Here is a 27,795-nt window from a genome sequence, read left to right on the forward strand (position 1 = left end):
TCCAAACTTTTTTCAAAGAGGGCCAGATTTGAAGAAGTGAACATGCGTGTGGGCCGACCATTTTGCCTGACATTCTTTGAACCATTAAAATTAAATGCAAATTAACTATTTTATGCAAAGTTTATTGCAAACGGCATACTTTTCATTTCGTCACATGGATGACAAATCTAAACAGGTGTTAAATCACTCTGCCTTTCATATCTGAAGGCCAAATGAAAAAAAAATCCAGGAAGCTGAAATATATGTCAGGAACATTGTAAAGTACATTACATATTATCAATTTTTAAGTTCAAAAAATATGAACAGGAACATAACACCAAGTACACATGTTGTGTCCAAATATATATATAACTGATTTAGACTAACTGACATTAACTAAGATTTTACAATGTATTCATCTCAATTGAAAAAAAAAAACTTGCCTACACTAATGTGAAGGGTGAAACTGAGATCTGGACTGCAGCACAGGAGAGCGCAGGGCACGCTGGCCTCACGGTGGCACGGGGGCAGGGTGAACCCGCAGCCAAGCGGGGGAGCGGGGCTGCGGACGTGCCCTACATGGCAGGCTTTAGGACCGCAGCGGCTGCCATGGACGGCGGTGGTGCGGCCGGAAGCGGCGCGCTGCGCGCGCCAGTTCAGAGGAGCACCGGGGATCCAGGAGAGGGGGAGGAAGTGGGGGCTGTCCCTGCACTCTCAGCCCCAAAACGGAGGGCCCGCGGGATCAGAGAGTGCAGGGCACGCTGGCCTCACGGCGGCCCGGGGGCAGGGCGAACCCGCAGTCAAGCGGGGGAGCGGGGCTGCGGACGTGCCCTACAGGGCAGGGTCTAGGACCGCAGCGGCGGCGGCAGCGCGGCCCGAAGTGGCGCGCTGCGCACGCCAGTTAAAAGGAGCACCGGGGAGCCGGGAGAAGCGGGGGCCGTATTAAATCCGACCGCGGGCCGCAATTGGCCAGCGGGCCGGACTTTGGACATGCCTGCCTTAGCCCTTGTCTGAAGTAGCAAACTTGCAGCTGTACTGTTGCTGTAAATGTGGGCACTAATTTTTCAAGTGCATATTCATCTGACATGGAGGAATAATGCTGTTGCCTATCTGTTTCAGCCCCAACCAGTAAAGGTGTGATTCATTTAAAAAAATGGAAACAAGAGAAAAAAGTAACCAGTCTAATTGGAAAATCCATCTGTGAGATTTATGTAACCATGTCCAGTGATCTATGTTCCTCATTTGTAGGGAATGTTGCCTACCAGTTGTTTCAGTTAGGGTTGGTGGGAGGAGGATTACTTTCCTATTTGTGTATTTTATTCCTCCACTGATTTTTAAGTTTTTCTTGGTCCTTCAAACTATGGAAGACTTTTATTTGTATTAACTGAATTTGCATACCTGTTTTTTTTCCTGTTTTGGGGATTCTGCCAGTTCTTATTCTAACAGCTTCATGCCAGTCTTATCAAGTGCTAGGAGTTAAGCTTCTACTAGTAATGGAAAGGTCAATATAACATACCACCCATTCCCATTATGCTATCCCCTTGCCTATCTGTCCATTGCTGGATAGTGTCTTTTTTAATATGTGGAGTATAGGTAAAACAAGTTATTAGGAAGCAGAAAAAATACTGACAGAGAAATCTTATATCAAAATAATTTATTATTAAAAAATGTAAAGACAACTTCCCTGAAGTTTCGCTGTCTTCAAGACAGAATTTGAGACATTTGTGGCATAAATGGACATGTTCAACACAGCCTTAGTCTCCACAACATAATATTATACAGCTCCTGTTTGCTTATGGGCCAAATTCTGCCCTTACTCTCACTGTATGAAATACCACTGACAGAATTTGGCTCTATATAGTTAGCTACTCAACATCCTCTGCTCCAAAGAGTTATAATGCATGCTTCTTTATTTCTTTTCATTATACAGCAACAGTGTCTAGTGTCACATGGAAGACTGATGTATCTATTTGTAGCTGGGAAATCTTTACTTAACTGAACCAGTATTAAGAACTAAGGGAGTAAAGATAACACACCACCCGTTGTTTTGGGAAAAAATGCAATAAATTATTCAAAGATGGTCCAAACTCCCAGGAATATTTGATCAAACTGTTCTGACCGACAGTAACAATGCTTCCAATGTGACATAAGGAGTCTGACAAGACACAATGTTTTAATAATGCATGGAAATACCTTCTCTCTGCATTGTTTACTGATGGAAAATGCCTCATCACTGGATATTGGCCAGCAGCCTTTCCTGGCTCCTTCTCCTAGACTTCTAACAACATCACTGTTTATCACAATTCTGAACCATCAGAGGTAATAGTTCTGTTCATTTTTTCTTATTACATCTGGCAAACCTGTATATTCAGGATTTCAGTCTTTCAGGTTATGGAGCTGCCAGGACACACGGCCTTCTTCCTTAGCAGGTTAAATAGAGTTCTTCACTTCACTGTCCTTCATGTCCCTTGAGGCTCCCCAGTAATCTTTGACTTTTTACACAGTTCCTGATAGAATTCAGACTCTAAAAATCGTGGATATGCATTATTCTCCATCAAGCTGTAGACTCGCTTCTGCGCAGCATTGAAACAGGTGTGTGTAGCTTCTTGGATATTCTGGGCAATCATGTTCTTGGTTTGGAAGTCTATGTTTATCTGAAATAGAATGTAGGAATGTATTGATGAGAGTGTTCAACTGAAGCAAATGCCATAGACAAGCAAGATAAGAATGAGATGTCATAAGACTAAGGGGCCTGATACAGAAGCTTTAAGGCAAAGCTCCCAGTGAAGTTTCCGAAGACTGTTTTCTTCATGAGGGTTGCAAGATCAGGTCCCTATTTTTGTAATGAGGAATATTTCCTGTAATGTATTGCACTATAGGGCAACTGAAAAGACTTAAATGATGACAACCATATTTCAGTGCTGATGTCTTTAGATACATTGTGAACTTTTGATGCTGTACCCAGGCTGAGGGTCTAATTCAGAATCTCTGTGAAAACACTGCTGGCTCAATTTTCCAACCTGAGAACTGGTATGTATACATTATTGTACCAAGGTGATATTTGGATGTTAATAATCAGTACTCAGGGATATAAATGCAGCTTGGCAACAAAATCTTAAAACATGAGCTCACAATGGATGTGATGAAAGCCTGGAAGTGGTCGTTAAAATTGAGTGCTCAGAGATAGCAGCAATGGGGGTTTTAAATAGAGGGATTTTTTACCTCTTTGGGAGCTTCTTTTTCAATGAAATCACTGTAGATTTTTTTAGCCTTGGATGTCAGCTTCTGAGGTGACTTGATTTTCTTGAAGTCTTCACAGGCCAGCCAGAAATCGATGTTCTCCTCACAGAACTCTGATTTTAAAAAAGCTCGAAATGCTGCAAGACCATCTGGAGAGAAAGAAAAGGAGGAAATATATGAACTGAAAACATTCCAAGAATCTTGCATTCAGCAATAGTCCACGTATTTTCCTACCAAAAATATACCTGCTCTGAGAGTTCCTATTTCTTTCAAAGGGCCAGGAACTTTAAACTGTCTATGTATTCATATAAAGAACATTATTAGGCATGAACAGTTTCCCAGGCTTCCTTTTAAAAAAAAAAAAAAAAAAAAAAAAAAAGAACTGAAGTTATTTTTGAAGGAAAAGTGCAAAAAATGAAAACCATATAAAAATGGCACACTTCCTTTAACATCCTGCTAGGTTTTAGAAGACAAAAACCAACCCCCTTCATTATACAGTTTCTCTCCAGATCTGAATTCTAGTATGTTAACCTTTAGACTGGAGTAAATATTTACAACAAAGCTATAAACCTTTGGAAGACATTTGCAATGGAAAGAGTGACTCAAAGTTCATTATCAGCAAATGCTAATATTTTTTTCTTAATCAGCAATTAAGTGGTTTTCTTTGCAGAGTGGCTATAAAACCCACAGAGCCTCAAGTCCACAGTGGCTTAATGTGAATATGTTTAATAGCACTAGAAGGAGGATTTGTCTTGGAGAGAATTATTAAGTGCAGAAAAATCTTTGATAAAGATTTTAGGAAGTGGGATTTTGGGTTGTTTAAAATAGAAGTGTTGGAGACCAATATCAAGGTGAATGCAGGAGGTTATTCAAAGGGTAATTTATAATACGGATGGAAAACCACTGTTTGTTCTTATCTGAGGTAGTGTTTATTATTACAAAAACCCACAAAGACCAAAACACCTTTATATTTTTACAGTGATTTGTTATTTTTTTTTCAGACTGACTTACATTTATTAGCTAGAAGTTCATCAAAAGCTTCTGACCAAAGCTGGGCTTCTTCAGGAGAAGGTCTATATAAAAGGATGGAGAGTATAGTTAGGTTGTTGAACAGCACATTTTTCTACTCCCTTGAATGCTAAAATATTTGAAATTCATTTGAGTGAAATCTGAATATTTAATTTACCTGATGTAAGAATGTTGCTTTCCTTTTTTGTTGGACTTGGTTTTTGTAGAAGTGGAAGAGTTTTGCAGGAAGTAGCTCAACCTTGTTTTCCAATCCTTAATGCTAGAGGAGAGAGGAAGAGAGGAAAATACATTAAAATGAGAGTTAACTGAAATTATACTTTCAGCTTTACACATTTTGACTAGAGATGGAACTGAGCCTGTAATCCATAAAGAGAATGAAAAATTGCTCTTGTAGTTGATGGTAGTTGTGCCTGCTTAATTGTGGGATCAACCCTCAACTCTTTAAGTTCTATTTCAAGAACATGGGATTCAATCTTTCTGTCTCAGACAACCGTAGTTTCCCCACTGCACTGATGGAGCACTTGAGATCACACAGCCACTGGAAAGTGACTAATTATAACTAAGGCATCTGTAACAGTTTCACAATCAGAGGTGTGCTGCTCTGACGAAGGACCTACGCTCTTCCCCTAAGGCCCAATCCTGTGGTCTGTCCTCAGTGGGTGTTTTAGCAGATTGAAAACTTGGGATGGGGGCCTCTGGTGCTCAGATATTTAACCCTCTTCATTTGGAGATTTAATCTCTTCTTGTTGGATTTTTGGAAGAGACAAAAACTGGATCTGCGAGATTTAAAAATGTCTTTTCAGTGCGGCAGCTAGTCTAGTTTAGGGCCATGTGGTGAATGTGGATCAGGTGAGACTAAACTCCACAAGAACTGCAGCACAATTGTCTCCATTAGCCTCTATGTGAAACTGGGAATTGAAGACTAATTTATCCCTTACATTTTAAATATCATGTCTTATCCAGGCAATGCAAACTGAATATTCATTATAGATCTAATAATGTAAGATATTCAAGATCTGTTTTTGCTTTGGCAAGAAGCAAACTCAGTTAAATTTTAAAAGTCAAATGACAGAACCATTTAAAGACACCAATCAAATGTAAAATTGCACAGCTAGCTGGGTAAATAATGAATGGGGGAAATATGTGCTTACATTTTCACCACACAAGCATAAACTGAAATAAACCATTTCTGCACAAACCCTACATTTTTTCTGAACTGACGATGACAGTTATATTTTTTATCAAATGATCAGTTCAACAAAAACAGGATTTTTTTTTCTCATGAGTGCTTTTGAAGTGGAGATATTTTGCCATTTTAAAAATCCAAGCTGACATCAAATACATAAATCAACCCATTCTTGCACTGCTTAGGTATTGCACCCAAAGTCATTTTTAAAAAGTCAGTGCTGTCAGATTCTTACCAAATAGTGTAAACATTTTCTCCTTACTGAGATGCAAGCTCCCTATTTTGAATCACTGTTCTGAAAGCCACAGGTAGCTATTTATATGAATTAAATCTGCTATAAATACATAAACTTACACAGTTCTCTTCATCTTTCCTTTCTTCTCCTCATTTTGACAGCTGCTGGGAGTTCTCTCCATTTGTCCACAGTTGTGCTGAAGAGCAAGGAAGATTGCACTTTGCATACTTCTTCTGTTTTATCCCAGGGTCTATCGCTGATCTGCAGCAGCACCCTTTTCTTCACTGAGAAGTTGAACGTGAAGAGAAAGGCAGCCTTTTTTTATAGAAGGCAGTAGGGGAAAGGGTTGGGTTTCGGTTACGCCTCCTGAGCACACTGATTTGCTTGTGGGAAGCACACCAAAGCACACTCCCATATCACGTCCTTAAAAGGCTCTTACTCTGAGTACAGTGCTGACGCAGTGTTCTCTTCTGTTTTATGCAGTCTCCACTTGCAAAAAAACCTGGTCTGGTTGCTGCAGATTCCAGCAAGATGGAGAATTTTTTTTATTTGTTGCCTGCTGCATGTGTCTTCACAAAGCTTGAGTGCCCTGCACATTTGAAGGCAGAAGTGCAGAATCACTTGTTGGTTTATAATCCAACATGGAAAGAAAAACAATAGGAATAGCGTTAAGGGTCCTAGCTGTGCTCTTTAAAAATTTACCCTTACCTCCTATCCTTCTAAAGGAAAATATACCTTGAATTTCTATTTGTGGATTAATATGTTAACAATATAATAATGCTAACAAAATAAGATGTGTTATTGCACTCTCCAGAATCTTCAAGTAATCTGGAATTGTCCCAACTGTTCTACAATTGATTTAAAAAATGCTAACTAAGATAAGCAATGTCTCATATTTCTCATCAGCTTATGTTTGTGTCTGGGAAGGAGAGGATATACCAGGATCACTGCTGAATCATCTGTATTCCTAACATTATTCAGTTGGAACTAAAAGATTACTGTACCCCTGATGCAAAAAGTTTTGCACTTGGAAATGTTTGTACAATTGGTATTTGTTCTCATGCTAATACTGCCTGGAAGTTCTTTATGGAATCCCAGTGGCTTGGCAGAGGTAGCGGCTAATTTTCTGTAGTACTGAGTGAAGGTTAGGTGACAGCGTTATGTTCAGTTCAACACATTAGAAATTCATTTTTAACAAGCCCATATGCTAAAACTGTTTTTGCTTTCCAAGAAGCCAGTTCTTTTGAGTTTGCATCTTATTAAAAGAATAGAGAAGGGTTCTAAGGCCTGGTTCAGATACCCTTACAAAAGAAAGATGTGAAAAGTTGGAGTGTACAATACATGGGAGATTTTATCTCAGTGATAACTTGAAATATTTTTTTCATACTCATAAGCATGACAAAACATATATGTGTAAGCCGTGCCTGCATACTGTGGCACTCTGTCCCCCACTAGTAGCGTCAAGGCCAACTACAGCTTGATGAGCCTGCTATAGCCTTGGCTCACAAACCTGGAATTTTTAGTTCACGCAGTAGAGGGCCAGGCTCTGGTATTAAGATCCAGAGGTCTCAGCTTCCACTAGCATAGGAATGAGTGCCATACATACATAGCAAGCCTTGCTTCCATATATTTTCGTAACTCAGCCATTTGCCAATAAATTGTGCATATTAGTGCTAGTGCATGTACTCATTTATCTGAATGCCTCTTCCTTTAGCTAAAATGTAAGCATGTATGTGGTACCTTCTGCACTGTGTTAAGCAGTAGAGGGTGTCCTGCTAGTATTTTTCCCCTCTACCAACATATAACACTTCTCAAATTGTAATGCTCCATACCTATGATTAATGCAGCATGCCTCCTGCCATCTATGATATTGTTTATGTCACCAGTCACTCTAATGCACAGATGGAGAATATAGTTTAGCATGCAAACCAGGGATGGATTAACTCTTCTGGGAGCCTGGGGCCATTAGATTTTGTGGGGCCCCCTAAGCTCTGGGGTGGAGCAAAAAAAAGGAAGGGGCTGTGGATTGAGGCAGAAAATTGGATGTGGGAGGGGGTGAGAGTTCTGACTGGGAGTGCAGGCTACATGATGGGGTTGCTGATGAGGCATTTGGGATGCAGGACGGGACTCCAGGCTGGGCTTAAGGGGTTTCGAGTGCAGGATGGTACTCAGGGCAGGAGGTGGAGGTGCAGGGTTTGTGAGAGTGTTAGGGTGGAGGAGGGGGCTGAGTGCAGGAGGGTGGGATTGGAGCTCAGGGTCTGGGTAGGAATTAGGGTGCAGGAGGGGGCTCAGGGATGGGGCAAGGGGGGGGGGAGTGTGCAGCCTGGGCAGGAGTTAGGGTGTGGGAAGGGTCTCAGGGCTGGGGCAGGTGGTGGGAGTGCAGGGTCTGGATGGGATTTAGTGTGGGGGAAGGGGCTCAAGGCAGGAGGTGAGATGCAGGTTCTGGGAGGGAGTTTGGATGTAGGATAGGGCTGGAGCTGGGGCAGGGCTATGGGGTGTGGGATCTAGATGGGAGTTAGGGTACGGGAGCTAGCTCAAGGCTGGGGCAGAGTCTTGATGTGTGGAGTCTCAGAGCCAGTTTGTGTGATGGACGGGGGCTCAGAACTGGGGCAGAATCTGAGTGGGATTTAGGGGGCGGGAGGAAGCTCAGGGCTGGGGTAGGGAGTTAGGGGGCTAGTCACTTACCTCTGGCAGATCCCCTTTGGCAGAGATGACCATGGGTAGGGACAGAAGGGGAGGGAGCAGATAGCTCTGCACACTGGCCTGTCCTTGCCTACAAACACTGCCCCCTGCAACTCCCATGGGCCACAATTCTGGGGGCTGAGGACAGAACCTGGAGGCGAGAGACATGCACATCCCGAGCTTCTGGCGTTTGCAGCTCTAGGGGGCAGGGGAGGCATGGTAGCACATGGACCTTCATTCCCTCCTCCTCCCGCTAGGCAGGGCTGGATAGCACACAGGGGCTTTAGTGGCTGCTAAGGGGACCAGCAAAAAGATCTTCACTTTTGGTGGCCTGGAGATCTTTTTGTGGGGCCCCCTTTAGTCCAGGGCCATGGGCTGCAGCCCCTACAGTGCCCTTTCTTAATTCGGCCCTGATGCAAATATGTAACTCACTCTATTTAAAAGCTTAATATGACCTCAAGAGAGTCTAAGGACCATTTTGCATAGCTTCGAGCTTAAAAACAAAATATCAGTATTTTTGTTTTAACACATATTGGGTACGTCTAAACTAGCCCCCTAATTCGAACTAGAGAGGCTAATGAGGGTGACCGAAATTGCAAATGAAGCGCGGGATTTAAATATCCTGCACTTCATTAGCATGTTTCTGGGTGGTCGCCATTTTGGAAATTGACTAGCCCGGAGTAACTGCCTGCGTCTACACACGGCAGTGAAATGGGAGTTCGAAGTAAACCCCTTAACTCAAATTAGCTACTAAACTTCATTCCACAAGGAGTAACAGCTAATTTGAGTTAGGGGTTTACTTCCAACTCCCGTTTCACTGCCGTGTGTAGACGCGGGCAGTTATCCGGGCTATTCAATTTCCAAAATGGCGATCGCCCGGGAACATGCTAATGAAACGTGGGATATTTAAATCCCATGCTTCATTTGCAATTTTGGTCACCCTCATTAGCCTCCCTAGTTCGAACTAGGGGACTAGTGTAGACGTACCCATTGTTATCTTTAAATTCATGTTAGTTCATCTATAATACAGTCTATATATTTCTATGTTAATCTATATAGTTAAGGCAGTGTTTTGACATAATTTAAAAAAATGTCCTATCCTATTTCCAGTTTGCATCATTTTTGCATCACTATTTGTTCTCCCTTCACAACCCCATAGTTTGGAAGTTGAACAGGTGATAAGAATCTTGCTTAACAGGCACTTCCATTTTCAAAGTTAATTGGGGGAAAAAAGCAATAATGAAGTTTACAATAAAAACAAGACAAAATGCATGATTCATGCTGAGATTTTCCATATATCAATCGACAGCCAACTGCTGTTTGGCAGATGCCTAGGAATAACCGAGCTGTTCCCTGCATGCCTCTTCCATGATTCTGAGGAGTGCTTTTTCATGAGTGGAGCAAACATCACAAGGTTCATCGGTTTGATTTGGATAAGACCCCAAATTGTAAATGCTTAACCAAAGTTTATCTTAATTAAGAGGTTGGTGTTCACTGAGACAGAAGAAGCCTCCAACATGAACTACTTTGACCCTTGGAATGGGTTATAATTGGAATAAGGCCTAGGGCAGTTTCAAGTCTGTTCTTGTTTTAAACCAAACTGGTTTGTCCACCCTTAATCAATGGGGTATGTTGCCATATGCAGATGATGCACTAGTAGTTCAGAGTTTTGCATACTGCTCAGCCACTGCTAGCAGGCTACCATTAGTGTCATTTGCAGGATACACAGGGGTATTGACCTCTGACTCTCATATGAGGATGAAAATGTTTGAAGTCTAGGCAGCACAGCTCTGTAAATCGAAGAGGCTGTCTCTGCACTGCACTTTGGCAATCTCTTATTGACTCAGCCTCAGGCTGGGAATACTCATGTAAATAACACATTAACATTTCTACCCTTGACCCCCCATGTCATCTAATCCTCCTCGAGCAGTTTTGGACAATACTAGTAGAAATGCTAGCAGCACCTTGTTTGCATTAGTGTGTTCCCATTGTTACCACTGGCATGGTAAGGGAGTAACAGGAGATTATCATAAAAATCTAATGTCGATAAGGTCCAAATCAGATTATGAGCTACACAATAAAAAAATCATTCAGAGCAGCTTGGTAGAGTTTAGGAAACAGAACCATGTGCTCTTTTGGTCAGTGTATCCTGCAAGGAAACTAAAATGGGGATAACTGAAAAAAGCATTCTTATTAAATAAAAGTATTGAAAAGTTGGAAGAAAAATATAATTTATTTTTCTGCATATTCCAGCACCGGCCACATGACAGTCCACAGGTTTGATTAATGTGCATTCTGCAAGTGGAGTAGGAGTTGGGAGGAATTCTAGGTTCAGTTGTATTTACACTCATTTTGGGGGAGGACAACTTTTTATCAAGTGATCACCATGAAAAAAATCAGTTTGGCTCAGACGAGTCTCTGTTGGACATTATTCCTCAAAGAAACACTTTGTGCAGTTCAGCACAATATAAATGACAGCTTAAAAAAAAGAAGTGAAAATGAGTTCTGTATCCAAATGCTGTGGACAGTATATCTATATAGAGGGAGAAAAGTACTAGTTTACCCCAGGACACCCTCTGCTGGTTAGTATATTTCTAGCAAATTATTTTATTGTAGCATGTAAAACACCCTAAGGATACGTCTCTACAGCAATATGTAGCTCGAAATAAGCTACGCAATTCAAGCTACGCAAACTGTGTAGCTTATTTTGAGATAATTTATTTTGAAATTTAGCACTGTCTACACAGTGCCAAATTTTGAAATAGACCACTACTCTGACAAGTCCCTTAATCCTGGTAGAACGAGGTTTACCAGGACATCGGAATAGCAAGCCTGTTATTTCAAATGTATTTCAAAATAATGGGCTTGTTGCTAAGACACAGAAAACGCTATTTTGGGATACCAGACGTATCCTGAAATAGTGCTGCTATCTAGATGTACCCTAAATCTGGCTTCTCAAGAAAGAGGTTCAGAGAGAAGAAAAATACTTATCTCTGTGCTCAGTTGTGATGTTAGCTAATTAAAATATCATCATATAGATCACTGTTGCAACCACTATTATATATTTGCCACAAATCTTGTGAAAAGTGAGGTGGTTATGAAAACTTATGCTTTGTTGGTTATGATTATGCTATGCATATGCATGTGTCGTTTTTGTATTTCAAATTATGAGCTTTGGCTATGTTCCTGTATTTCAATGTTTTAAATGTATTTCAGTGATTCTCAGTAGCACCAGCCAACCATTTGGCCAGTCAATTGTTAAATTACTATTCAAGCTGAATAGAAGTACTTGACTGACAATGGCCTTGGGAGGTAACAATCTACATTTGATGAGCCTTCTTGAGAATGTTCAGACTAGCCTGGGGACAATGGCTTCTACCTGAAAAGAACTGATCAATCTGACTTGCCCATGTGACTCAAAATTTCCGTCTTGCAGTAATTTTCCACAATAAGAACAATGTGTTTCCTCCCATATAACAGAAGATATAAAAGGCCCCTGAAACCTCTCCATTTTATCTTCAATTCTGCTTATCTCCGGAGGATCTCTGCTACAAAACTGAAGCTCTAAACAAAGGACTGAATGACCCATCCAAGCTGTGGATGTATTCCAGAGACTTAACTTAAGCCAGAAATTTATTCCATTACTGTTACAAGCATGAAGTAGAAACTTTGCAATTGTTTTATATATTTGACTTCTTTCTTTCTTTCTTTCTTTCTTTCTTTCTTTCTTTCTTTCTTTCTTTCTTTCTTTCTTTCTTTCTTTCTTTCTTTCTTTCTTTCTTTCTTTCTTTCTTTCTTTCTCTCTTTCTTTCTTTCTTTCTTTCTTTCCAATTTATTCCAATGCTTAACTATCCTAATAGATAGGAAGTTTTTTGTAATGTCCAACCTACACCTCCTTTGCTGCAATTAAGCCCATTGCTTCTTGTTCTATCATCAGAGGTTAATGAGAATAATTTTTCTTCCTCCTCCTTATAACTCCCTTTAAGGTACTTGAAAGCTGCTATCACATTCCCTCTCAGGGTATGTCTACATTACAGAGTTTTGTTGCAAAAACGGCAGTTTTTCCGAAACTTGAGGAATGTCCACACTGCAATTGCATTCTTCCGCAAGAAAATCGAAAGAACAGAGAGGGTTTTCCAGCATTGGTAATCCTCATTCTATGAGGAAGAAGCCTTTTTGTGAAAGAGCTCTTTTGCAAAAAGGCATGTGTGGATGGCGAAGAGGGAGTTATTTCGGAAGAAGAGGAAAGAGGAAAAAACACAGGTGCCCTGGTGGCCACTCCATCCAAAACAATCACAGCTTACATGCGAGAGAGAGTCCATTCAGTCTGGACGCTCTCTTTTGAAAAGCAGATCGCTTTTTCAATGCACTTTTGCAGTGTGGATGCTCTCTTTCAGAAGTTTTTTTTGGAACATCTCTTCTGAAAAAAGCTTCTTCCAAAAGAAGCCTGCAGTCTAGACATAGCCTCTGTCTCTTCTTTTCCATACTAAACAAGCCCAGTTCTTTCAGTCATAGGTCATGTTTTCTAGACATTTAATCATTTTTGTTGCTCTTCTCTTGGACCTTCTCTAATTTCTTCACATCTTTCCAGAAATAGGGTGCTGGGCCAGACCCAACATGAACAGGTGTTCAGTCCCTGCCTGTGATGGAGCCTGCCGGGCTGAAGCAGCCCCCTATTAGGTGTGAAGAGGGAGCTGCTCCAGCCCCAATGGTTAACCAGAACCGGTAAACATTACCCATTTAGGGCATTTCCCAGAATGATGTTTCCTTTTTTTGCAACAGTATCACACAGTGGACTCATTATTGAACTTTATCCTATTTACTTCAGACCATTTAGCTATTAGCCAAGATGGGTAGGAATGGTGTCCCTAGTCTCTATTTCTCTGGAGGTGGGTGAGAGGGGAGGGATCACATGAGGATTACCTGTCGTGTTCGATCCCTCAGAGGTACCTGGTATTTGCCAGTGTTGGAAATACAGGATACTGGGCTGGATGGACCATTGGCCTGACCCAGTATGGCCATTCTTGTTTTCATTTTTCCAGTTTGTCCAGGTCCTCCAAAGCACTTGGGACCCTTCCAAGCTTGGTATCACCCACAAACATTATAAGTGTACTCTCTTTGCCATCATCTAAATTGTCGATGGAGATATTGATCAGAACTAGCCCCAAAACTGATCCGTGCCGAACCCCACTTGTTATGCCCTTTCAGTAGGGATGTTAAAAAGCAGTTAATTAGGTAACTGTGTAAGCGCTGAAAACTCTCAGCGCTCACACACTGCGGGCTCTGCAGCATAATGTTTATATTACAGAGCTGCAGTGCAGCCAGCTCCCCAGGATTGGGGCCAGCAGCCAGTGTGCACTGGGAGCTGGCTGCCGGCCCCACTCCTGGGGAGCCAGCTGCCAGCTTCACTCCCGGGGAGCCGGCTGCGCTGAAGCTTTGCAGTAAAAATTTATATTATAGAGCCCACAGCACAGGATGGCAGTTCACACCAGAATGTGGCCAGTAGCAGCCTTTCAGCACTGCACTCACTCTCTCCTTCCTCCCACACATGCCCTCCTCTGGGGATTGCTATGCAGCCTGAAGGTTTGGGGTGTGAACAGGCTAGAAATCACTTCAGCCTGTCCCCTTACCAGTCCAAAGTGTAGCTGTATGGGGCATTGGCACAGGCAGGGCTCATCACTTCCTAGCCAGGATACCAGATTGGAGGGTCTTGAGCTTTCCCAGGGCGCTGGCAATGGGGGAAGGCAGGAGCCTACAGACCAAGATGTTGGAGAGCACTGTACTCTGATTGGAGCTAGTTCTCCACACAGTGCAGGGGGGAAGGTGGCTTCCTGGGCCCTTAGGAAAGGGCATTGCCAAGATCCATGCTCCTTGAAGGGGTGTAACCTCAGGCAGAAGGGGCAGGGCTGGGGGCAGCCAGCCCTCAGCCCTCGGAGGGTGGTGCCCTTTCAGGCCTTAAAACCACCTGGAGTACTCCAACAGCAATTTTAAAGGTGCCAGGCCTTTGGCTGCCACCACTTTTGTGATAGTGATGGTAGCTAGGAGCTCTGGGCTCTTTTGAAGTGCAAGGCCCTGGGAAAACTGTCCTCTTTCCCTTCCTCCCCATTGGTGGGCCAGTCCGGGGTAGGATATGGAGGAACAATGGCGCTTGTAAGAGTGTGAAGGCACAAAACAGGCAGAGGACAGCAAGAGGGGAAGCACAGAGAGGGCCAATGGGTGGATAGCAGAGGCATCATATAACTGGTAGCTAGTTGGTGCCTGCCCTTACTCACAAACTACTTCAGCCAGCATCAGCTAGAAATGGGATGGGGGGCAGGGCTCTACTGGCCAAGAGCCAGCATACAGTGGGGGCTGTGCTGTTGGACCAGTGGGGGAATGGCCAGCCCTGCATATGGCATCTTCACTCTGCCACCAGCCTTCCACTCCCATCCTCATCCATTCATTCCACTCACCATTGGTGGTAAGCCGGCACCTGTCAGTAGCAGGGCCCATCAGTAATGATGGGGAGCAGGCAAAACACAAGGGACAACTTGCCCATTTTAAAGAAAAAGTCAGGACACTGCCGGAGGGCTTAAATAAGGGACTGTCCCATTAAAACCTGGACATCTGGTTGCCCTCGAGGTGGGTCAGTTAGGAGGTTGTATGGGAAACCTGTAAGAAACACCACAATGCTACAAATGATGATCAATAGTTGACTAAGTTGGTAGATTTCTGAGAGCAGGGAGAACTGTTATCTTTATGTGTTTGTACAAAGTTTAGCACAACTGAGCCCTGATATTGATTGATGCTATCAGGTGCTACTTGTGATGGGGCATACAAACCTTGAATGGTATGGAAAGAGTTAAAGAACTGCAGTTTGTTCATCAACCTTGTGTGCTAAACCTGTAATGGATGGGATGTATGTTAGGAGAGCCTTTAGGAAGGCACTAAAAAGAGGAGAGCTCACTTAGGCCTAGTGAACACTATGCCTTCCCCCCCTCCATCAATATAAGATGCAGCTACTTAGGCTTACTTAACGCAATGTCTTCCATGCAGTAAGGTCAGTGACTGATGCTCTCCTGTCGACTCTACCTACTCTTATCCTGGGGGGAGGAGGGATGTTGTTGACAGGAGAGCGCATGGAAGTCAATTTATCACATCTAACCCAGGAAAGTGCTTTTGGGAATTCCATCTTGTGGGGTATCTCAAGATCTTTAAACCTCCCTCTGGAGACAGTTTGAAAAAACTATAATTTTTCTTAATAGTTGTCCTTGCAGTGTTAGGCATGTGCACACAACCTCCAGTCTTCTAGGACCCAGGAATCAGATCATGATCTGAAAAAGATGATTTTTTTACTACTACTACACACTAGGGATTCAACGTGTAGTTGACTATACGGTTAACCAATAAGGCTGTACATACATTCCCCCTTCCCCTTGCTGTCTTCCCCCTGGGGAAAGCTGGGGAGTGAGAAGGTTATGCAGATCCTGCCTTCCCAGCCCCTGGAGTACCAGGGAGGGAGGAGGCCATGTGGCTTCTGCCTGGCCAGCCCCCAGAGCACCGGAGAGTGAGGAGGCCACGTGGCTCCTGCCTGCCTGGCCCCCAGAGCACTGTGAAAGGTGGAGGCCATATGGCTTGAGCCTCCCCTGCCCGGAACACTGGGGAGAAAGGAGGCCATGTGGCTCCAGCCTCCCCGGCCTGGAGCACCAGGGAGGAAGGAGGCCACATAACTCCTGCCTGCCTGGCCCCCGGAGCATTGGAGGGAGGAGGCTGCACAGCTCCCACCTGCCCAGCCCCCGGAGCACCAGAGAGGGAAGTGGCCATGCAGCTCCTGCCTGCCCAGTGCCCAGAGCACCAGGGAGGGAGGTGGCCATGCAGCAGGTCTGAGTCTCCCTGGCTCAGAGCTCTGGAGAGGAGGCTGCGTGGCTCCTGCCTGCCCAGCCCCCAGAGCACTGGGGAGGGCAGGCACTGGGGGCAGCAACACTGGTACTTGGTCCTGCCGTGAGGGCAGGGACTGGACTCAATGACCTCTTAGGTCCCTTCCAGTGCTATGAGATAGGTATAGCTTCATATATTATATTATTAATGCCTACAATACGTGTTCTGGGGGTGGAGTGTGGGTGGAGCCATGCCTGGCAGTTAGTGAAGGCAAAGCCTTCCCCAGCTAGGCTACTGGATGCTCATGGAGCCAGCTTAAAAGCTGGTTTGCCCCAGCACTGGCTCTGCGGTGCTGCTGCCTCTATCAGCATGGGCCCACCATATGGAGAGTGGGGAGCAGGGGGGCTACCACAAAGCAGCCTCTGAACCTGGGCCTACTGCAGACAGAGGCTGCTCTGGCAGCAGCCTCTGTCCATGGCGGGGAGGGGAGGTGTCTGAGCTCGCCGTGGACAGGGGAGACCAAGCAGCCTCTGACTGTGGGGAGCTGGGAGCCCCTGCAAACAGGACTTGCTGCCAGAACAGCCTCTGTTTGCGGCAGGCCCAGTCTCATTGTGCACAGACCTCCTGCAGACAGGGGCTGCTGGTTTTTAAACTCTCTCCTGTTGCGTACCAGCTCCCGTCTGGCATCCTGCACTGCTGTCTCTGATACATAGGCAGCAGTGCAGGGTGGCAGGGGGCTCCCTGAGAGTGAGGTCGGAGTGCACTGTTTGCTGGTCCTGCTGCCAGAGACTATAGAATAGTCGAGTGACCAATAAAAATTCATGTGGTTACTCGACTATTCAGTTACTGGATATCTAACAAACATCCCTGCTACACACAAAATACATAAAAATAGGAGTGAATTGTTACTTTCCTGCTCCAAAGCTATTGACAGAATATCCAAATCCAAGCATATTAGAATAAGGGATACCTGTATCCAACCCTAATCTGTTTAACCAACAGTTGTGCTAAAGCAATTAAACGTGTGCTTTCTCTTCTTAATGGAAAACAGAATATACCCCCCTAAAAAGGATTTTTCACATAAAAGGGAAATCTTTTGTCTGTGCAATTTTATAAACTAAATGGAACTCTCTGGCTAATCACATCCAGTTTCTCAGTCACTCTTCTTTGTTTTACGTAAGTTCCCCTTTCAGTTTATAAAGCTTCTAAAAATAGAGTTGAAGTTCAGCAAAAAATAGATAAACCAGGACTAAGTCAACTTACAGTGGTGTTATTACATGGGTATTTGCGTATTTCCTCTAGTGGAAGTATAAAAATAATGTTGATTTATTACACACCATGCCATCTTCTCCCCCTGACTCTAGCACCTTGTGACATTTAGCTGTTTTGTTTTAATTTTTAAAGGCAAATATCTTAGTCTAGGATGCAAATGGGAACAGCCTGTTCCCTAAGCATTCTGGGATTGCTGTACTGTTCCTGATGGTTATGCAAGGTGTGCTTTTTTCCCTCTCCTCCCTAGATAACGTAACTGCAGTGGGGCCTATGAAAACATTGTAAATGTTAAAGGACAGAACATTCTCTTATTCTTTACACCTTTTGTCAATACAGAAAACAAACAGCTTACTGAGAACCTATATATTTTTAAATCTGCATTTTCTTAACAATTGTTCAACTGTTTTATATCACCAAAGAAGCAGAGAGATGATTAACCTTGTTTGATATGAAATTATGTTATGCAAAGCACCGGCTTTATCTTTGTTCAATGGGTGAACTGTTCATTTCTCCAAAAAGGCCATATTTATGGTGGCATGAATAAGGACATTAAACAATGAGATTTGTTCATCAAAACTAGATATGGGCACCCTCTTTACCATGTTTTCTGCCTGTAGTGCAGTCAGCAGTCTATGCAATAACTATTTATTCTAGGTCAGTGGTTCTCAAACTGTGGATCAGGATCCCAACGTGAATGGTGGCCCACTTTGAATGGGGGGTTGCCAGGGCTGGTTAGACTTCTGGTCCAGGGGCTGAAGCCTGAGCCAAAATGCCCAGAGCCAAAGCCAAAACCTGAGGTTGCCTGGAGCTATTTAAATTGAATTGTTTACTTAAATCTTTAGGCTACAGCTACACTGCAGTGCGAGAGCTGTTTTCTGCAAGAGTTCTTGCACAAGAGTGTGTCCACATTGCCATGTGCTTTTGCGCCAGAGAATCCATGGCGGTGTGGATGCTCTCTTGTGCAAGAAAGCTCTGATGGACATTTTATCCATAGGGATTTCTTGAGCAAGGCCAAGAATATTCCTGGTTCTTGGGCACCTCAGGCCCATACAACTCACTGCCTGTGTTCTCCAGTATAATTCAAAATTGGGTTTGTTTATTCTACAAAAGAGAAGAACTGAGAAGGAACATAAGTTTTCAAATACATAAACGTTTTCTAGGAGAAGGGAGAAAAATTATTCTCATTAACTTCTGCGGCTAGGACTATAAGAAATGGGCTTAAATTACAGCAAGAGAGGTTTAAGTTGGAGATTAGCTGTCAGGGTATATCTATACTGCAACATTTTTCTGGAATAACGGTAGTTATTCTGGAAAAACAATACTTGCATCCACACTGCTAATGCATTCTTTCGACAGAAAGTCGAAAGAACATAGGGGTTTTTGTGATGGTGGTAAACCTCTTTCTCCGAGGAAGAAGCCTTTTTCCAAAAAAGCTTTTTCAGAAAAAGGCGTGTGTGGACACGGAGGAGGAAGTTCTTTTGAGAAAAGAGGCCTCCAGGCACGGGCGGCCCATCCATATAGGTGAACTAGGCTGTTGCCTAGGGTGCCAAGTTAAATGGGATGCCAAATGGTGGCACAATATCATTGAGGGGTTTGGAGGTGGGGGTGCCAATTGCTTGGTTCGCCTAGGGCTCCAGTTGCTGGCAGCTAGTCTAGCCTGGTGGCCACTCTGTCCAAACTAATCAGAACTCTATAGTTCCAGTCTCCTGCCAGCTCTTAAAGCTGCTGGCACCCAGGAAAAGCCTTGTGGCAGGAAGCCGGCTCAGAGAGCTGCACCTCACCGCATAGCTCTGACTGCCACACTAATTGGGACCTATGGCCCAGACACAAGCCCCCTGAGATGCCCCTGGCCCTCACAGGGAGCATGACACAGGGCTTCCATGACCCAGCCAGGGACCAGAAGAGGCATGTGCCATCATAGGTGGAGATCCTGGCCCTCCTGGAAGTGTGGAGGGAGGAGGAGATCCCACAGGATCTCCGCTCCTGGAGGTGCAATGTCGACATATATGACTGGATGGCTGAAGCTCAGGCTGGAAGAGGCCACCACCCCTCGAGCCTTGAAAAAGTATGTAGCAAAATGAAGGAGCTCTTCCAGGGCTACACTCGTGCAAGGGAGCGCAGCTCTCACTCCGGGGCAGGACCCCACTTCTGCCCCTACTACACCATATCCACAGCATCCTGGGGGGTGGTTCAGCCCCTTCCCCACTCCTGGTCATGGACTTGGAGCTGGAGGCACCTGTCATCGTCCGCCTGGGGCTCCCAGGCCAGGAGAAGGACGACGATGAGCTGGAGGAGGAGAAGGAGACGGCCATCACGGTCACCCTCACCCTAGAGCAGGTACCCCAGTGCAGTGGAGGGAAAGGCATAGGAGGACATGGCACTGACCCCTAGTAGGGAGATCCTGGGGAGAGTTACTGGGGTCCTTGAGAGAAACTCTCCGTCAGGGCCTCCCGGATGGCACTCCCCACCTGATGGGCCTGGTGAATTGCAGCTGTGCACGGCTGCTCAAAGGCCCTTCCCTCTCAGCCGGCCTCTGCTCCCCACCCTGGTAAGAAGGCCTCCCCCTTCCTCTCCAGAATGTTGTGGAGAACACAACAGGCTGAGATCACCTTAGGAATGTTGTGCTCCCCCAAATCGAGGGGTGTGAGGAGGCATCTGAACTGCGCATTCAGGAGCTTGAAGGTGCATTCCACCTGCAGATGTCAAGGATTTTCTTGTATGGGCCACTGTAGGGTTCTGTTAGTCCATGCTCCCTGCTCAATGTCTATGTGAAGTCCTTAGAACAGGTGTTTAGAGCTGCACTGCCATCGCTATGCTTGCAGTATATTGGTTCTATAGCTGTGCCCTGTCCCTGGCACTTTTATTAAGTTCCAGAAACTTTTATTAATTTGTCATGCTTGCTCAGAGTGAGCACTTTGTTTGGTGATTACATTCCTCCAAACAAGTGTGAAACAGGCAGCCATGGAAGGGCTGCTCTAACTCATGGCTCCTGACTTAGATGTTCCTCTTACTTAAATTTGGAAGAGACTTGAGCACCTAGATTGCTTTTGGAAATACTGAGTACTGAGGTCTAAATTCACCCCGAAGCACAGCAAAGGCAGAACGAAGCACAGCAAAGGCAGAACTTGGGACACGTGACTATTACCAACACCAAATCTTCAAATATCTTGTGTGTGCCCAATTTATACCTGTCAACAGACACTTAAATAGTCCTGGGCTATGTCTACACTGGCGGCTTCTTGCGCAAGAATATCTTGCGCAAGGGTTCTTGTTCAAGAAGTCTTGCGCGAGAAAATGTCCACACTGCCACGTGTGAGCTGTGCTTTTGCGCAAGAGCACCCATGCCAGTGTGGATGCTCTCTTGAGCAAGAAAGCTCTGATGGCCATTTTAGCCATAAGGCTTTCTTGCACAAGAAATCCCTGCCGAGTATCCACACTGCCTTTTTGCGCAAGAGCTCCTGCGCAAGAGGGATTACACCTGTTAAAAAAGAGTATAGCTCTTGCACAAGAAGGCCTCTCTTACCACGCCGTACTGTAAATTTCCTTGCGCAAGAGCGAGCGGGCAGTGTGGCTGCTCTGCGGATTCTTGCGCAAGAATGGCCATACTTGTGCAAGAAGCCGCCAGTGTAGACATAGCCCTGGTGTCCAGATAGCCTTAGAACATTTTGGTATTCATTCTTTACCATCTTGGCATATGCAGTGTATATTTGCAGGGAAACAGCAAGAATCTGATCTCAATTACAACCCTAAAACCCAGCTGGCTGACTTCAGTAACTGCTTGAGATGCACAGGTTTGCACAGGTGCAAATTTGCAGAGGCATTCCACTGTCTACAGTTGGTTTTCTTGTCTCCCCTTTGTTACAGAAATTGTTTGACTCATATCCTTCAAGCTGTGAATCTTTGTCAACCTGGCTGTCCAAGATTTCATGGAGACGAACAGGAGTCTAGACAAGAAGCACCATTGGCCCCCTTCCACCAACCAAAAAAAAAAAAAAGTTTAAATGAGGACATCAAAAACAGATGGCTATAAGTAAACAAAGATGTAGTCTTTAGGCTCTTGTATAGGTAGATTACACAATCGCTATCTCTCTCTGTTTCCAACCTGTTCCCTAATTACAGTTTTCTTAGTAGGGCTTCAGCCTGCCCATTTTCTTTGATTTGCATTTATTCAAACAGAAAATATGGAATTGAAACAAAAGTTAGTCTTGTTTCAACCTCATGCTAAGCCAGAATAGCGTGTTTGGTTTTGGTCAATATTTGCCTTTGTTAGGATGGTTGATACAGAGTGGACCAGTCCTTTTCTTCATGTCATAATTTTTAGTTTGTTTTTTGTTAGATGGCTTATATAGGGAGCAAAAAAATGGGATACAGTTGAATAAAATGCCACCAGTTTTCTAGTTATAAAACAATCTTTGGTCTCATCTTCAGGCTTCCAGAAACTTTTATTAACCTTTCCTGGTTGCTCAGTTAGCACTTTGGTGATTACATTCCAAATAGGGTGTGGTGGCATTAGTATACAGATACAACCTCAAGAAGATGGAGACCTGCTATTACTGACCCTTAAATGTTCTGTGACTCAGCCTCAAAAAATGTATTGCAGCTTGCTCTGGAGCTGTTATTAGTTACAGCTGTCTTTCTGTACCTCTCTAACTTTTCTTCACTTTTCAGCTCCCTGTATAATTCTTATAATTGTGATCAACTGCTTAATCAATCTTTTTGATAATTTCTACAGCCAGATTCCAATCTCCTTCCTATGTGCTGTGGCTCTCCTTTGAATAGACCTATTACAGTACTTTATTACAGACTTTGAAGTTGTATTTTCCCTCTGCATTATTAATTGCTCTTGGAGCACCTAGGGCAGGGGTGGCCAACCCAGTATACAAAGAGAGCCGAAACAGCAGCAGAAAAAATGCGAAGAGCCGCACCAGAATTTTTTTTAAGCAATTTTTGTTGAGCCAAGGCTTTTTGGCCACAGCAGGCTCCTTTCGGTGACGCCATTTTGAATTGCTGCACTGGATGGGTCCCCTACCCCGGTGAGCACAGGGAGTTGGGGGCTTTTTCTAGGGGCTCAGGGGCAGCTTCGTGGGCTGCACTTTAAGGGGGGAAGAGCCACGGGTTGGCCACCCCTGACCTAGGGAGTGCTATAGCTTATTCTCTGAGCTTTTGCTTTTCTGGTCACAACTGAAAAATTATTTGGTTTTCAGACAATTGGAATGTCATTTTCAAAATAGTTCATACTGGAAAAATGAAAAGTGCTTGTAAAAGGATAAGAAAGCAAGAGTTTGCAAAGTATATATAAGTGCCAAGCCATATTTAAATCTGCCCCCAAAACAAAACACAGCTCCCTCTATATAAAAAAACTTTTTCTGTGGGACAGAGTGAAGTCAACACGTCACCCTGCGTCCTGTAGGAAAAATTTTCATCCTGCCACTCCTCTTCCCTCAGAAACGGGTGGATCCTCTCCCTGACTGCTCTTGCATTTTTGCCCCCCAAACTCTGCACCCAGGGGCCCTCTCCCAGGCAGCCTTTCATGGTGATGGTAGGGCTCCACCAGCACATTCACCCACAGGCAGTCTCTTCAGCACTGCCATCTCGCCCCCGTGCCTGCTTCAGGTCGAGTGCCAGAGTTTGCTTGCCCCCGCACTGCACAACCATGCTCATGGCCAAACAGGGTGAGTGATCCACCTGCACCCTGAAGTTGACCAGGATCATGCCACAGAGCAGGGAAGGAGCCAGGCCCTCCAGCACCCTTGCCCCCCTCAATGCTATGGTGGAGGTGCTCGCTCTGTGGCCTTCTGCCAAGCGCTGAAACATTGAGTGGCTGCTGCGGTGTGGCCTGGCCTGGCCCCTCTGGGAGAGATACCAAGCTTGCCCGGACCCTCCATGCTTGGGGGAAGGGCTGCTCAATGCAGGGATTCCTGCCTGGGCTTCCCTCCCCCCGCCCAAGATGGGGAGTGGGCCCCTCCAAGTGAGCATATTGGGGACCCTCATCGTAGGCATGGTGGGAAAGGGGTATATGCAACAAAAAGGGGATCAGAGAGCAGCAGCACCCAGGAAGTGGGGGACATTGGGACCTGGGAGAAGCAGGGACACTCAAGACAGGGAGCTCAGACAGTGCCCCTCTGTGCTGAAGGTGATCTGGGTTCCTTCTGCTGTCACACTTTTTTTTATCTCTCTATATAAACAATTTTTTTCCTGATGCCCTCAGCTGCAGATTCCTTCCTCCCTGGTGCTTGGGGAAGCCTGGACTGCCACGCCACAGCCTCAGCCTGGCAGCTGGGGGGAGCTGGGACTGGTGCTGCCTTGGCCCCAGCCTTCTCCACCAGCTGGGGGTGGGGGGCACAGAGAGACTGGGGCTGACACAGCCTCGGCCCTCCCCAGCAGCAGAGCAGAGCTGGGACTGCCTGTCCCGGGGGAGGTGGGTGGCGATCAGGGGCACTTTCCCCAAGTAGAGCTAAATCACTTTTTATATAAATCAAGTGGCTTTTTATACAAGTGACATAAGTGCAGTCTTGCTGATTAGTGTCAATCGAGGCTCTGATCTGTAACTCCAGCATGCCCCCTTCCCCTACCCCACATAGGTCTAATTGCAGCCCGGTGTAAGCAGGGTTGAGGATCTAGGTAGCTGGACACATAGCACATTGCCAATGTGGGATCTGACTTCAGATCCTAAACTGGTTCCTTTGCTTGCATGCTGGAACAATCTAGGAGCAGTGCTTCAGCCCAGATGATTTTGGGAATGGAACCCCTCACATTGGTTTCTAGTAGCCTCCTCTCACAGGCTTTTAGCTCTAGTCTAGAGGGATCTATGACCAGCACATTCCTGCCAAAATCTGAGCAGAGAGGTGATGTTTTGTTTTAAGGGAAACAAAGCAAACATTGACCATAGGGAACAAGAGAAACCACTAACTGCCCAATCCAAATACTTATTATTTTTATTCTACAGAAACAGCTGTTTGTGGCTTCCTTATTCATCATGTATTTTAAAGTCTTGGCTCTGCAGGCTGTTTTGAATGAATTTCCTGCAGAGTGAAGATGTTGTGGGGTTAAACCTTTCAATAATTACATTTCTCTAGCATAAACTGATTACAGAGTTACATTGTGATAAATTATCATTTAGGAAAAAAAGGCCACAGAGAAACTGCATCATGAGATCAGTGTGTTAGGACTTTTTAAAAGGGAAATGGTGTAGTTACTTACCATACACAGTTTTTTCTCAGACACTTATTTATAGACTGGCTTTCACAGAGAATGAAGACCACAATGATTAGGGGGCTGGAGCACATGACCTATGAAAAGAGGCTGAGGGATGTGGGCTTGTTTAGTCTGCAGAAGAGAAGAGTGAGGGGGGATTTGATAGCAGCCTTCAACTTCCTGAAGGGAGGTTCCAAAGAGGATGGAGAGAGACTGTCATCCCTCACTACTGACAACAATGGTCTCAAGTTACAGTGGGAGAGGTCTAGTTTGGACATTAGGAAAAACTATTTCACTAGGAGGGTGGTGAAACACTGAAATGGGTTACCTAGGGAGGTGGTGGAATCTCCATCCCTAGAGGTTTGTAAATCCCAGCTTGACAAAGCCCTAGCTTTGGGCAAGGGACTGGACTCTATGACCATCTGAGGTCTCTTCCAGCCCACGATTCTATGATTCTATGAAGACATCTCTGTCCTTCTCTGTATTCAAGGGCAGAACACTCAATGGGCCCCATGCATATGTAAGCCATGCTCATGTGGATGCAGTCCACCTGAGACCTGGGTGATGCTGCATCTGCTACACTCCTGGGCTCATTCTTTTGGCATGGCCACTGCTTCTACATCTTCACTTGGTAGGATTGTCAACTATCTAGTTGTGCAAACCCAAAGATCCTGGCCCTGCTCTGCCTCTTCTCTGTTCTGCTTCCCACTCAATCCATCCCCTCCCTCCATTGCTCACTGTCCCCCATGCTCACTTTCACCAGGCTGGGGCAGGGATTGGAGTGTGGGAGGGTGTGCAGGGCGTAGGCACGGGGAGGGAGTTTGGAGAAGGAGGCTGGGCTGTAGTTGATTCCTTGAGAGCTATTCACCCCTCCCCCATCCGATGCTCATCATAGGATGAATGTAGCAGACAATCTAGTCCAATTTTTTATTTGGATTTTTAAATTTAAAACTAAAACAAATGAACAAACAAAAACAACTTCAGGAAAGTCCATGAGTTTTGCTGTGAGCATTTAGCCAAATGGAAATGTAGAATTTCACATACAGGCAGTCCCCGGGTTACGTACAAGATAAGGACTGTAGGTTTGCTCTTAAGTTGAATTTGTATGTAAGTCAGAACTGGTACATATTGTAGGGGAAACTCTAGCCAAACATTTCTCCAGAGCTCAGTTTTATTCTCCCACACCTCACTTCCCTCAGTCCTTTATTCTCAAGCTGAGGTGTCTGCTGAGAAAAGCCACTCCCTGTCTCCCTGGTCTGCTGGGGGGAAGCAGCTAGTGCAGGGTTGCCTCACCCCGTTTGTAAGTAGGGATCTGATGTAAGTCGGATCCATGTAACCCGGGGACTGCCTGTACGTAGGTTGAAGAACAGAGTGCAGATTGCTGGACTCTGCTGCTGGGATGGGGTCCTGCTTGGCTGCTGGCTCCAGGGGCTCTGCTGGTGTCACGAAGGGACTTCCTGCTCACTGGCTTCACATGTGGAGTCCTGGCCATCAGTCTGGGGCACTGCTGGCCATCTCCACAAGTGGGGTCCCAGCCTGCTAGCCTGAAGTATGGGGGGTCCACTCCAAAACTGTTCCAGTACCACTGAAGCTAGCATGGTGCATTTCTTATATTATAGTTGGCTGTTAGTCGCTAAGTTTATAGTGAAAAGAGAATAATATGACTATCCTCTGTTTCACTTTACTTATAAAACTGGAGGCAGGATTTTCATTATGGAATTTCATCAGATTTCTCAATCCCTAAAACAAACAAACAAATTACAAGAGCTCTTGCTGGTAAAATGCTTGGAGGAAAAAAATAAGTGGAAGCAATCCTAATTATGCTTACTGAAATGTGTACGAGTGCAGTAGCTTCTATTTGTGAGGTTTTACTAAACTCGAGCTGCTCTGGAAGTGCAGAATCTTGAATCATAGGAAGAAAATACATGTGGGTGTTTAAATTTTAACCCTTCTCTCTCTTAAAAGTGCCTAATTCTAGATGAATAGCATATGCCCTCTGTGCCCTACCATTAATGTAGCATCAGTAGGAGTAGTTCAGACTCAGGGACTTCCTTAGATTTAGTCTGTTTCTAGTTCTGAATATTTCTTGTCATTGCCATATATCATTTGGTTTTCTGCCAACGCCAATAACTATAACTGAATCATTTTTGCAAACTATTTGTGAAGCAAGTTTGAGGGCAAATAGAAAAGTACACATTTACACCATGGCTGAATTTGGCCTGAATGTTCTCAAAAGATAACAGCATTCCAATTCTAATGTACTATGTTCTCAAATACAGCATAGTATAACAGATGTTGTTTTCCCTTGAGACAGTTCTGGGAGGAGGACTTTGGGAGGCACCCTTCGCTGCTAATGCACGCTAAGGGATTGTATATCAATATATCACTTTTCAAAGTCTTGGAAGTTTGGAGGCTCATGTAAGCCATGAAACCCCAGAAAGGCCCACAACTTTCACATTCTGCACAATACTCCTGGTAGCTCGCTTGCTGGCTATTCAGGCTGAGCACTGGTCTCAGGATTTGGGGTTACTCTATGAATGAAAGGAATTTGAATTTAAGTGATCATCTCAGTGCTCCCATCTCCCATTTGGTGTGACCTTCATTTTGTACATTATACGGAGGAACTTCATTAGTGCATTGTCTATTAAACATCCATGTGCAGATTTTCTGGAATACACACATCTTGGGGAATCTAGCTTACAAATAAATCAAGATATACATCTTCCATAGTTATTTTAAAAGACCTTAGTAATCAGTTTTTCTCTCTCACTTGAACATCCTCTAGCACAGTGTTTCTTAAACTTTTTAAGACCAAGGAACACCAAACAATATTTTTTTAATGAGGAACACCAAGGATTTTTTGTTGGGAAAAAAAAAAGGTCAGAGGGAGGGGAGAAAGAGGGTTCGTGGGAAAGTTATTGAGCAAAAAAAAGGTTGTCTACTGCTTTAAGGGCAGCCATTTTGAATTCTGTTGTTCTCCGCTGCACACCTCTGACTGCCTCGCAGCACACCGGTGTGCCACGGAACACAGTTTAAGAAACACTGCTCTAGCAGGAAACAGTATACGTGTATATAGAATTGGGGAAAATATTGGTTACTAAGGTCTTGTTTGTACAAAGAG

General features: G+C 44.6%; 1 protein-coding gene across 1 annotated transcript; it reads right to left on the minus strand.

The window, feature by feature from the left end:
- Positions 1 to 1,616: 1,616 nt before the first annotated feature.
- On the minus strand, positions 1,617 to 6,004 carry RGS2 (regulator of G protein signaling 2). Its single transcript, XM_006129138.4, has 5 exons — positions 5,789 to 6,004; positions 4,406 to 4,507; positions 4,231 to 4,292; positions 3,202 to 3,368; positions 1,617 to 2,633 (listed from the first exon to the last, which is right to left on the minus strand). Exons 1-5 carry the CDS (start codon positions 5,893 to 5,895, stop codon positions 2,439 to 2,441), a joined length of 633 nt encoding a protein of 210 aa, XP_006129200.1. The 5' UTR covers positions 5,896 to 6,004; the 3' UTR covers positions 1,617 to 2,438.
- Positions 6,005 to 27,795: the final 21,791 nt, after the last annotated feature.

Source organism: Pelodiscus sinensis, chromosome 9 (assembly GCF_049634645.1).
Source record: "Pelodiscus sinensis isolate JC-2024 chromosome 9, ASM4963464v1, whole genome shotgun sequence".
Taxonomy (NCBI): domain Eukaryota; kingdom Metazoa; phylum Chordata; order Testudines; family Trionychidae; genus Pelodiscus; species Pelodiscus sinensis.

What these genes read in the sequence shown, in the direction of transcription:
- RGS2 (XM_006129138.4), bottom strand. Translation starts at nt 5,895, where the DNA reads ATGCAAAGTGCAATCTTCCTTGCTCTTCAGCACAACTGTGGACAAATG. An exon ending in AAGCAACATTCTTACATCAG is followed by an intron (nt 4,293 to 4,405) that starts GTAAATTAAATA and finishes CCTTTTATATAG; the next exon opens with ACCTTCTCCTGAAGAAGCCC. An exon ending in AAAAAGAAGCTCCCAAAGAG is followed by an intron (nt 2,634 to 3,201) that starts GTAAAAAATCCC and finishes ATTCTATTTCAG; the next exon opens with ATAAACATAGACTTCCAAAC.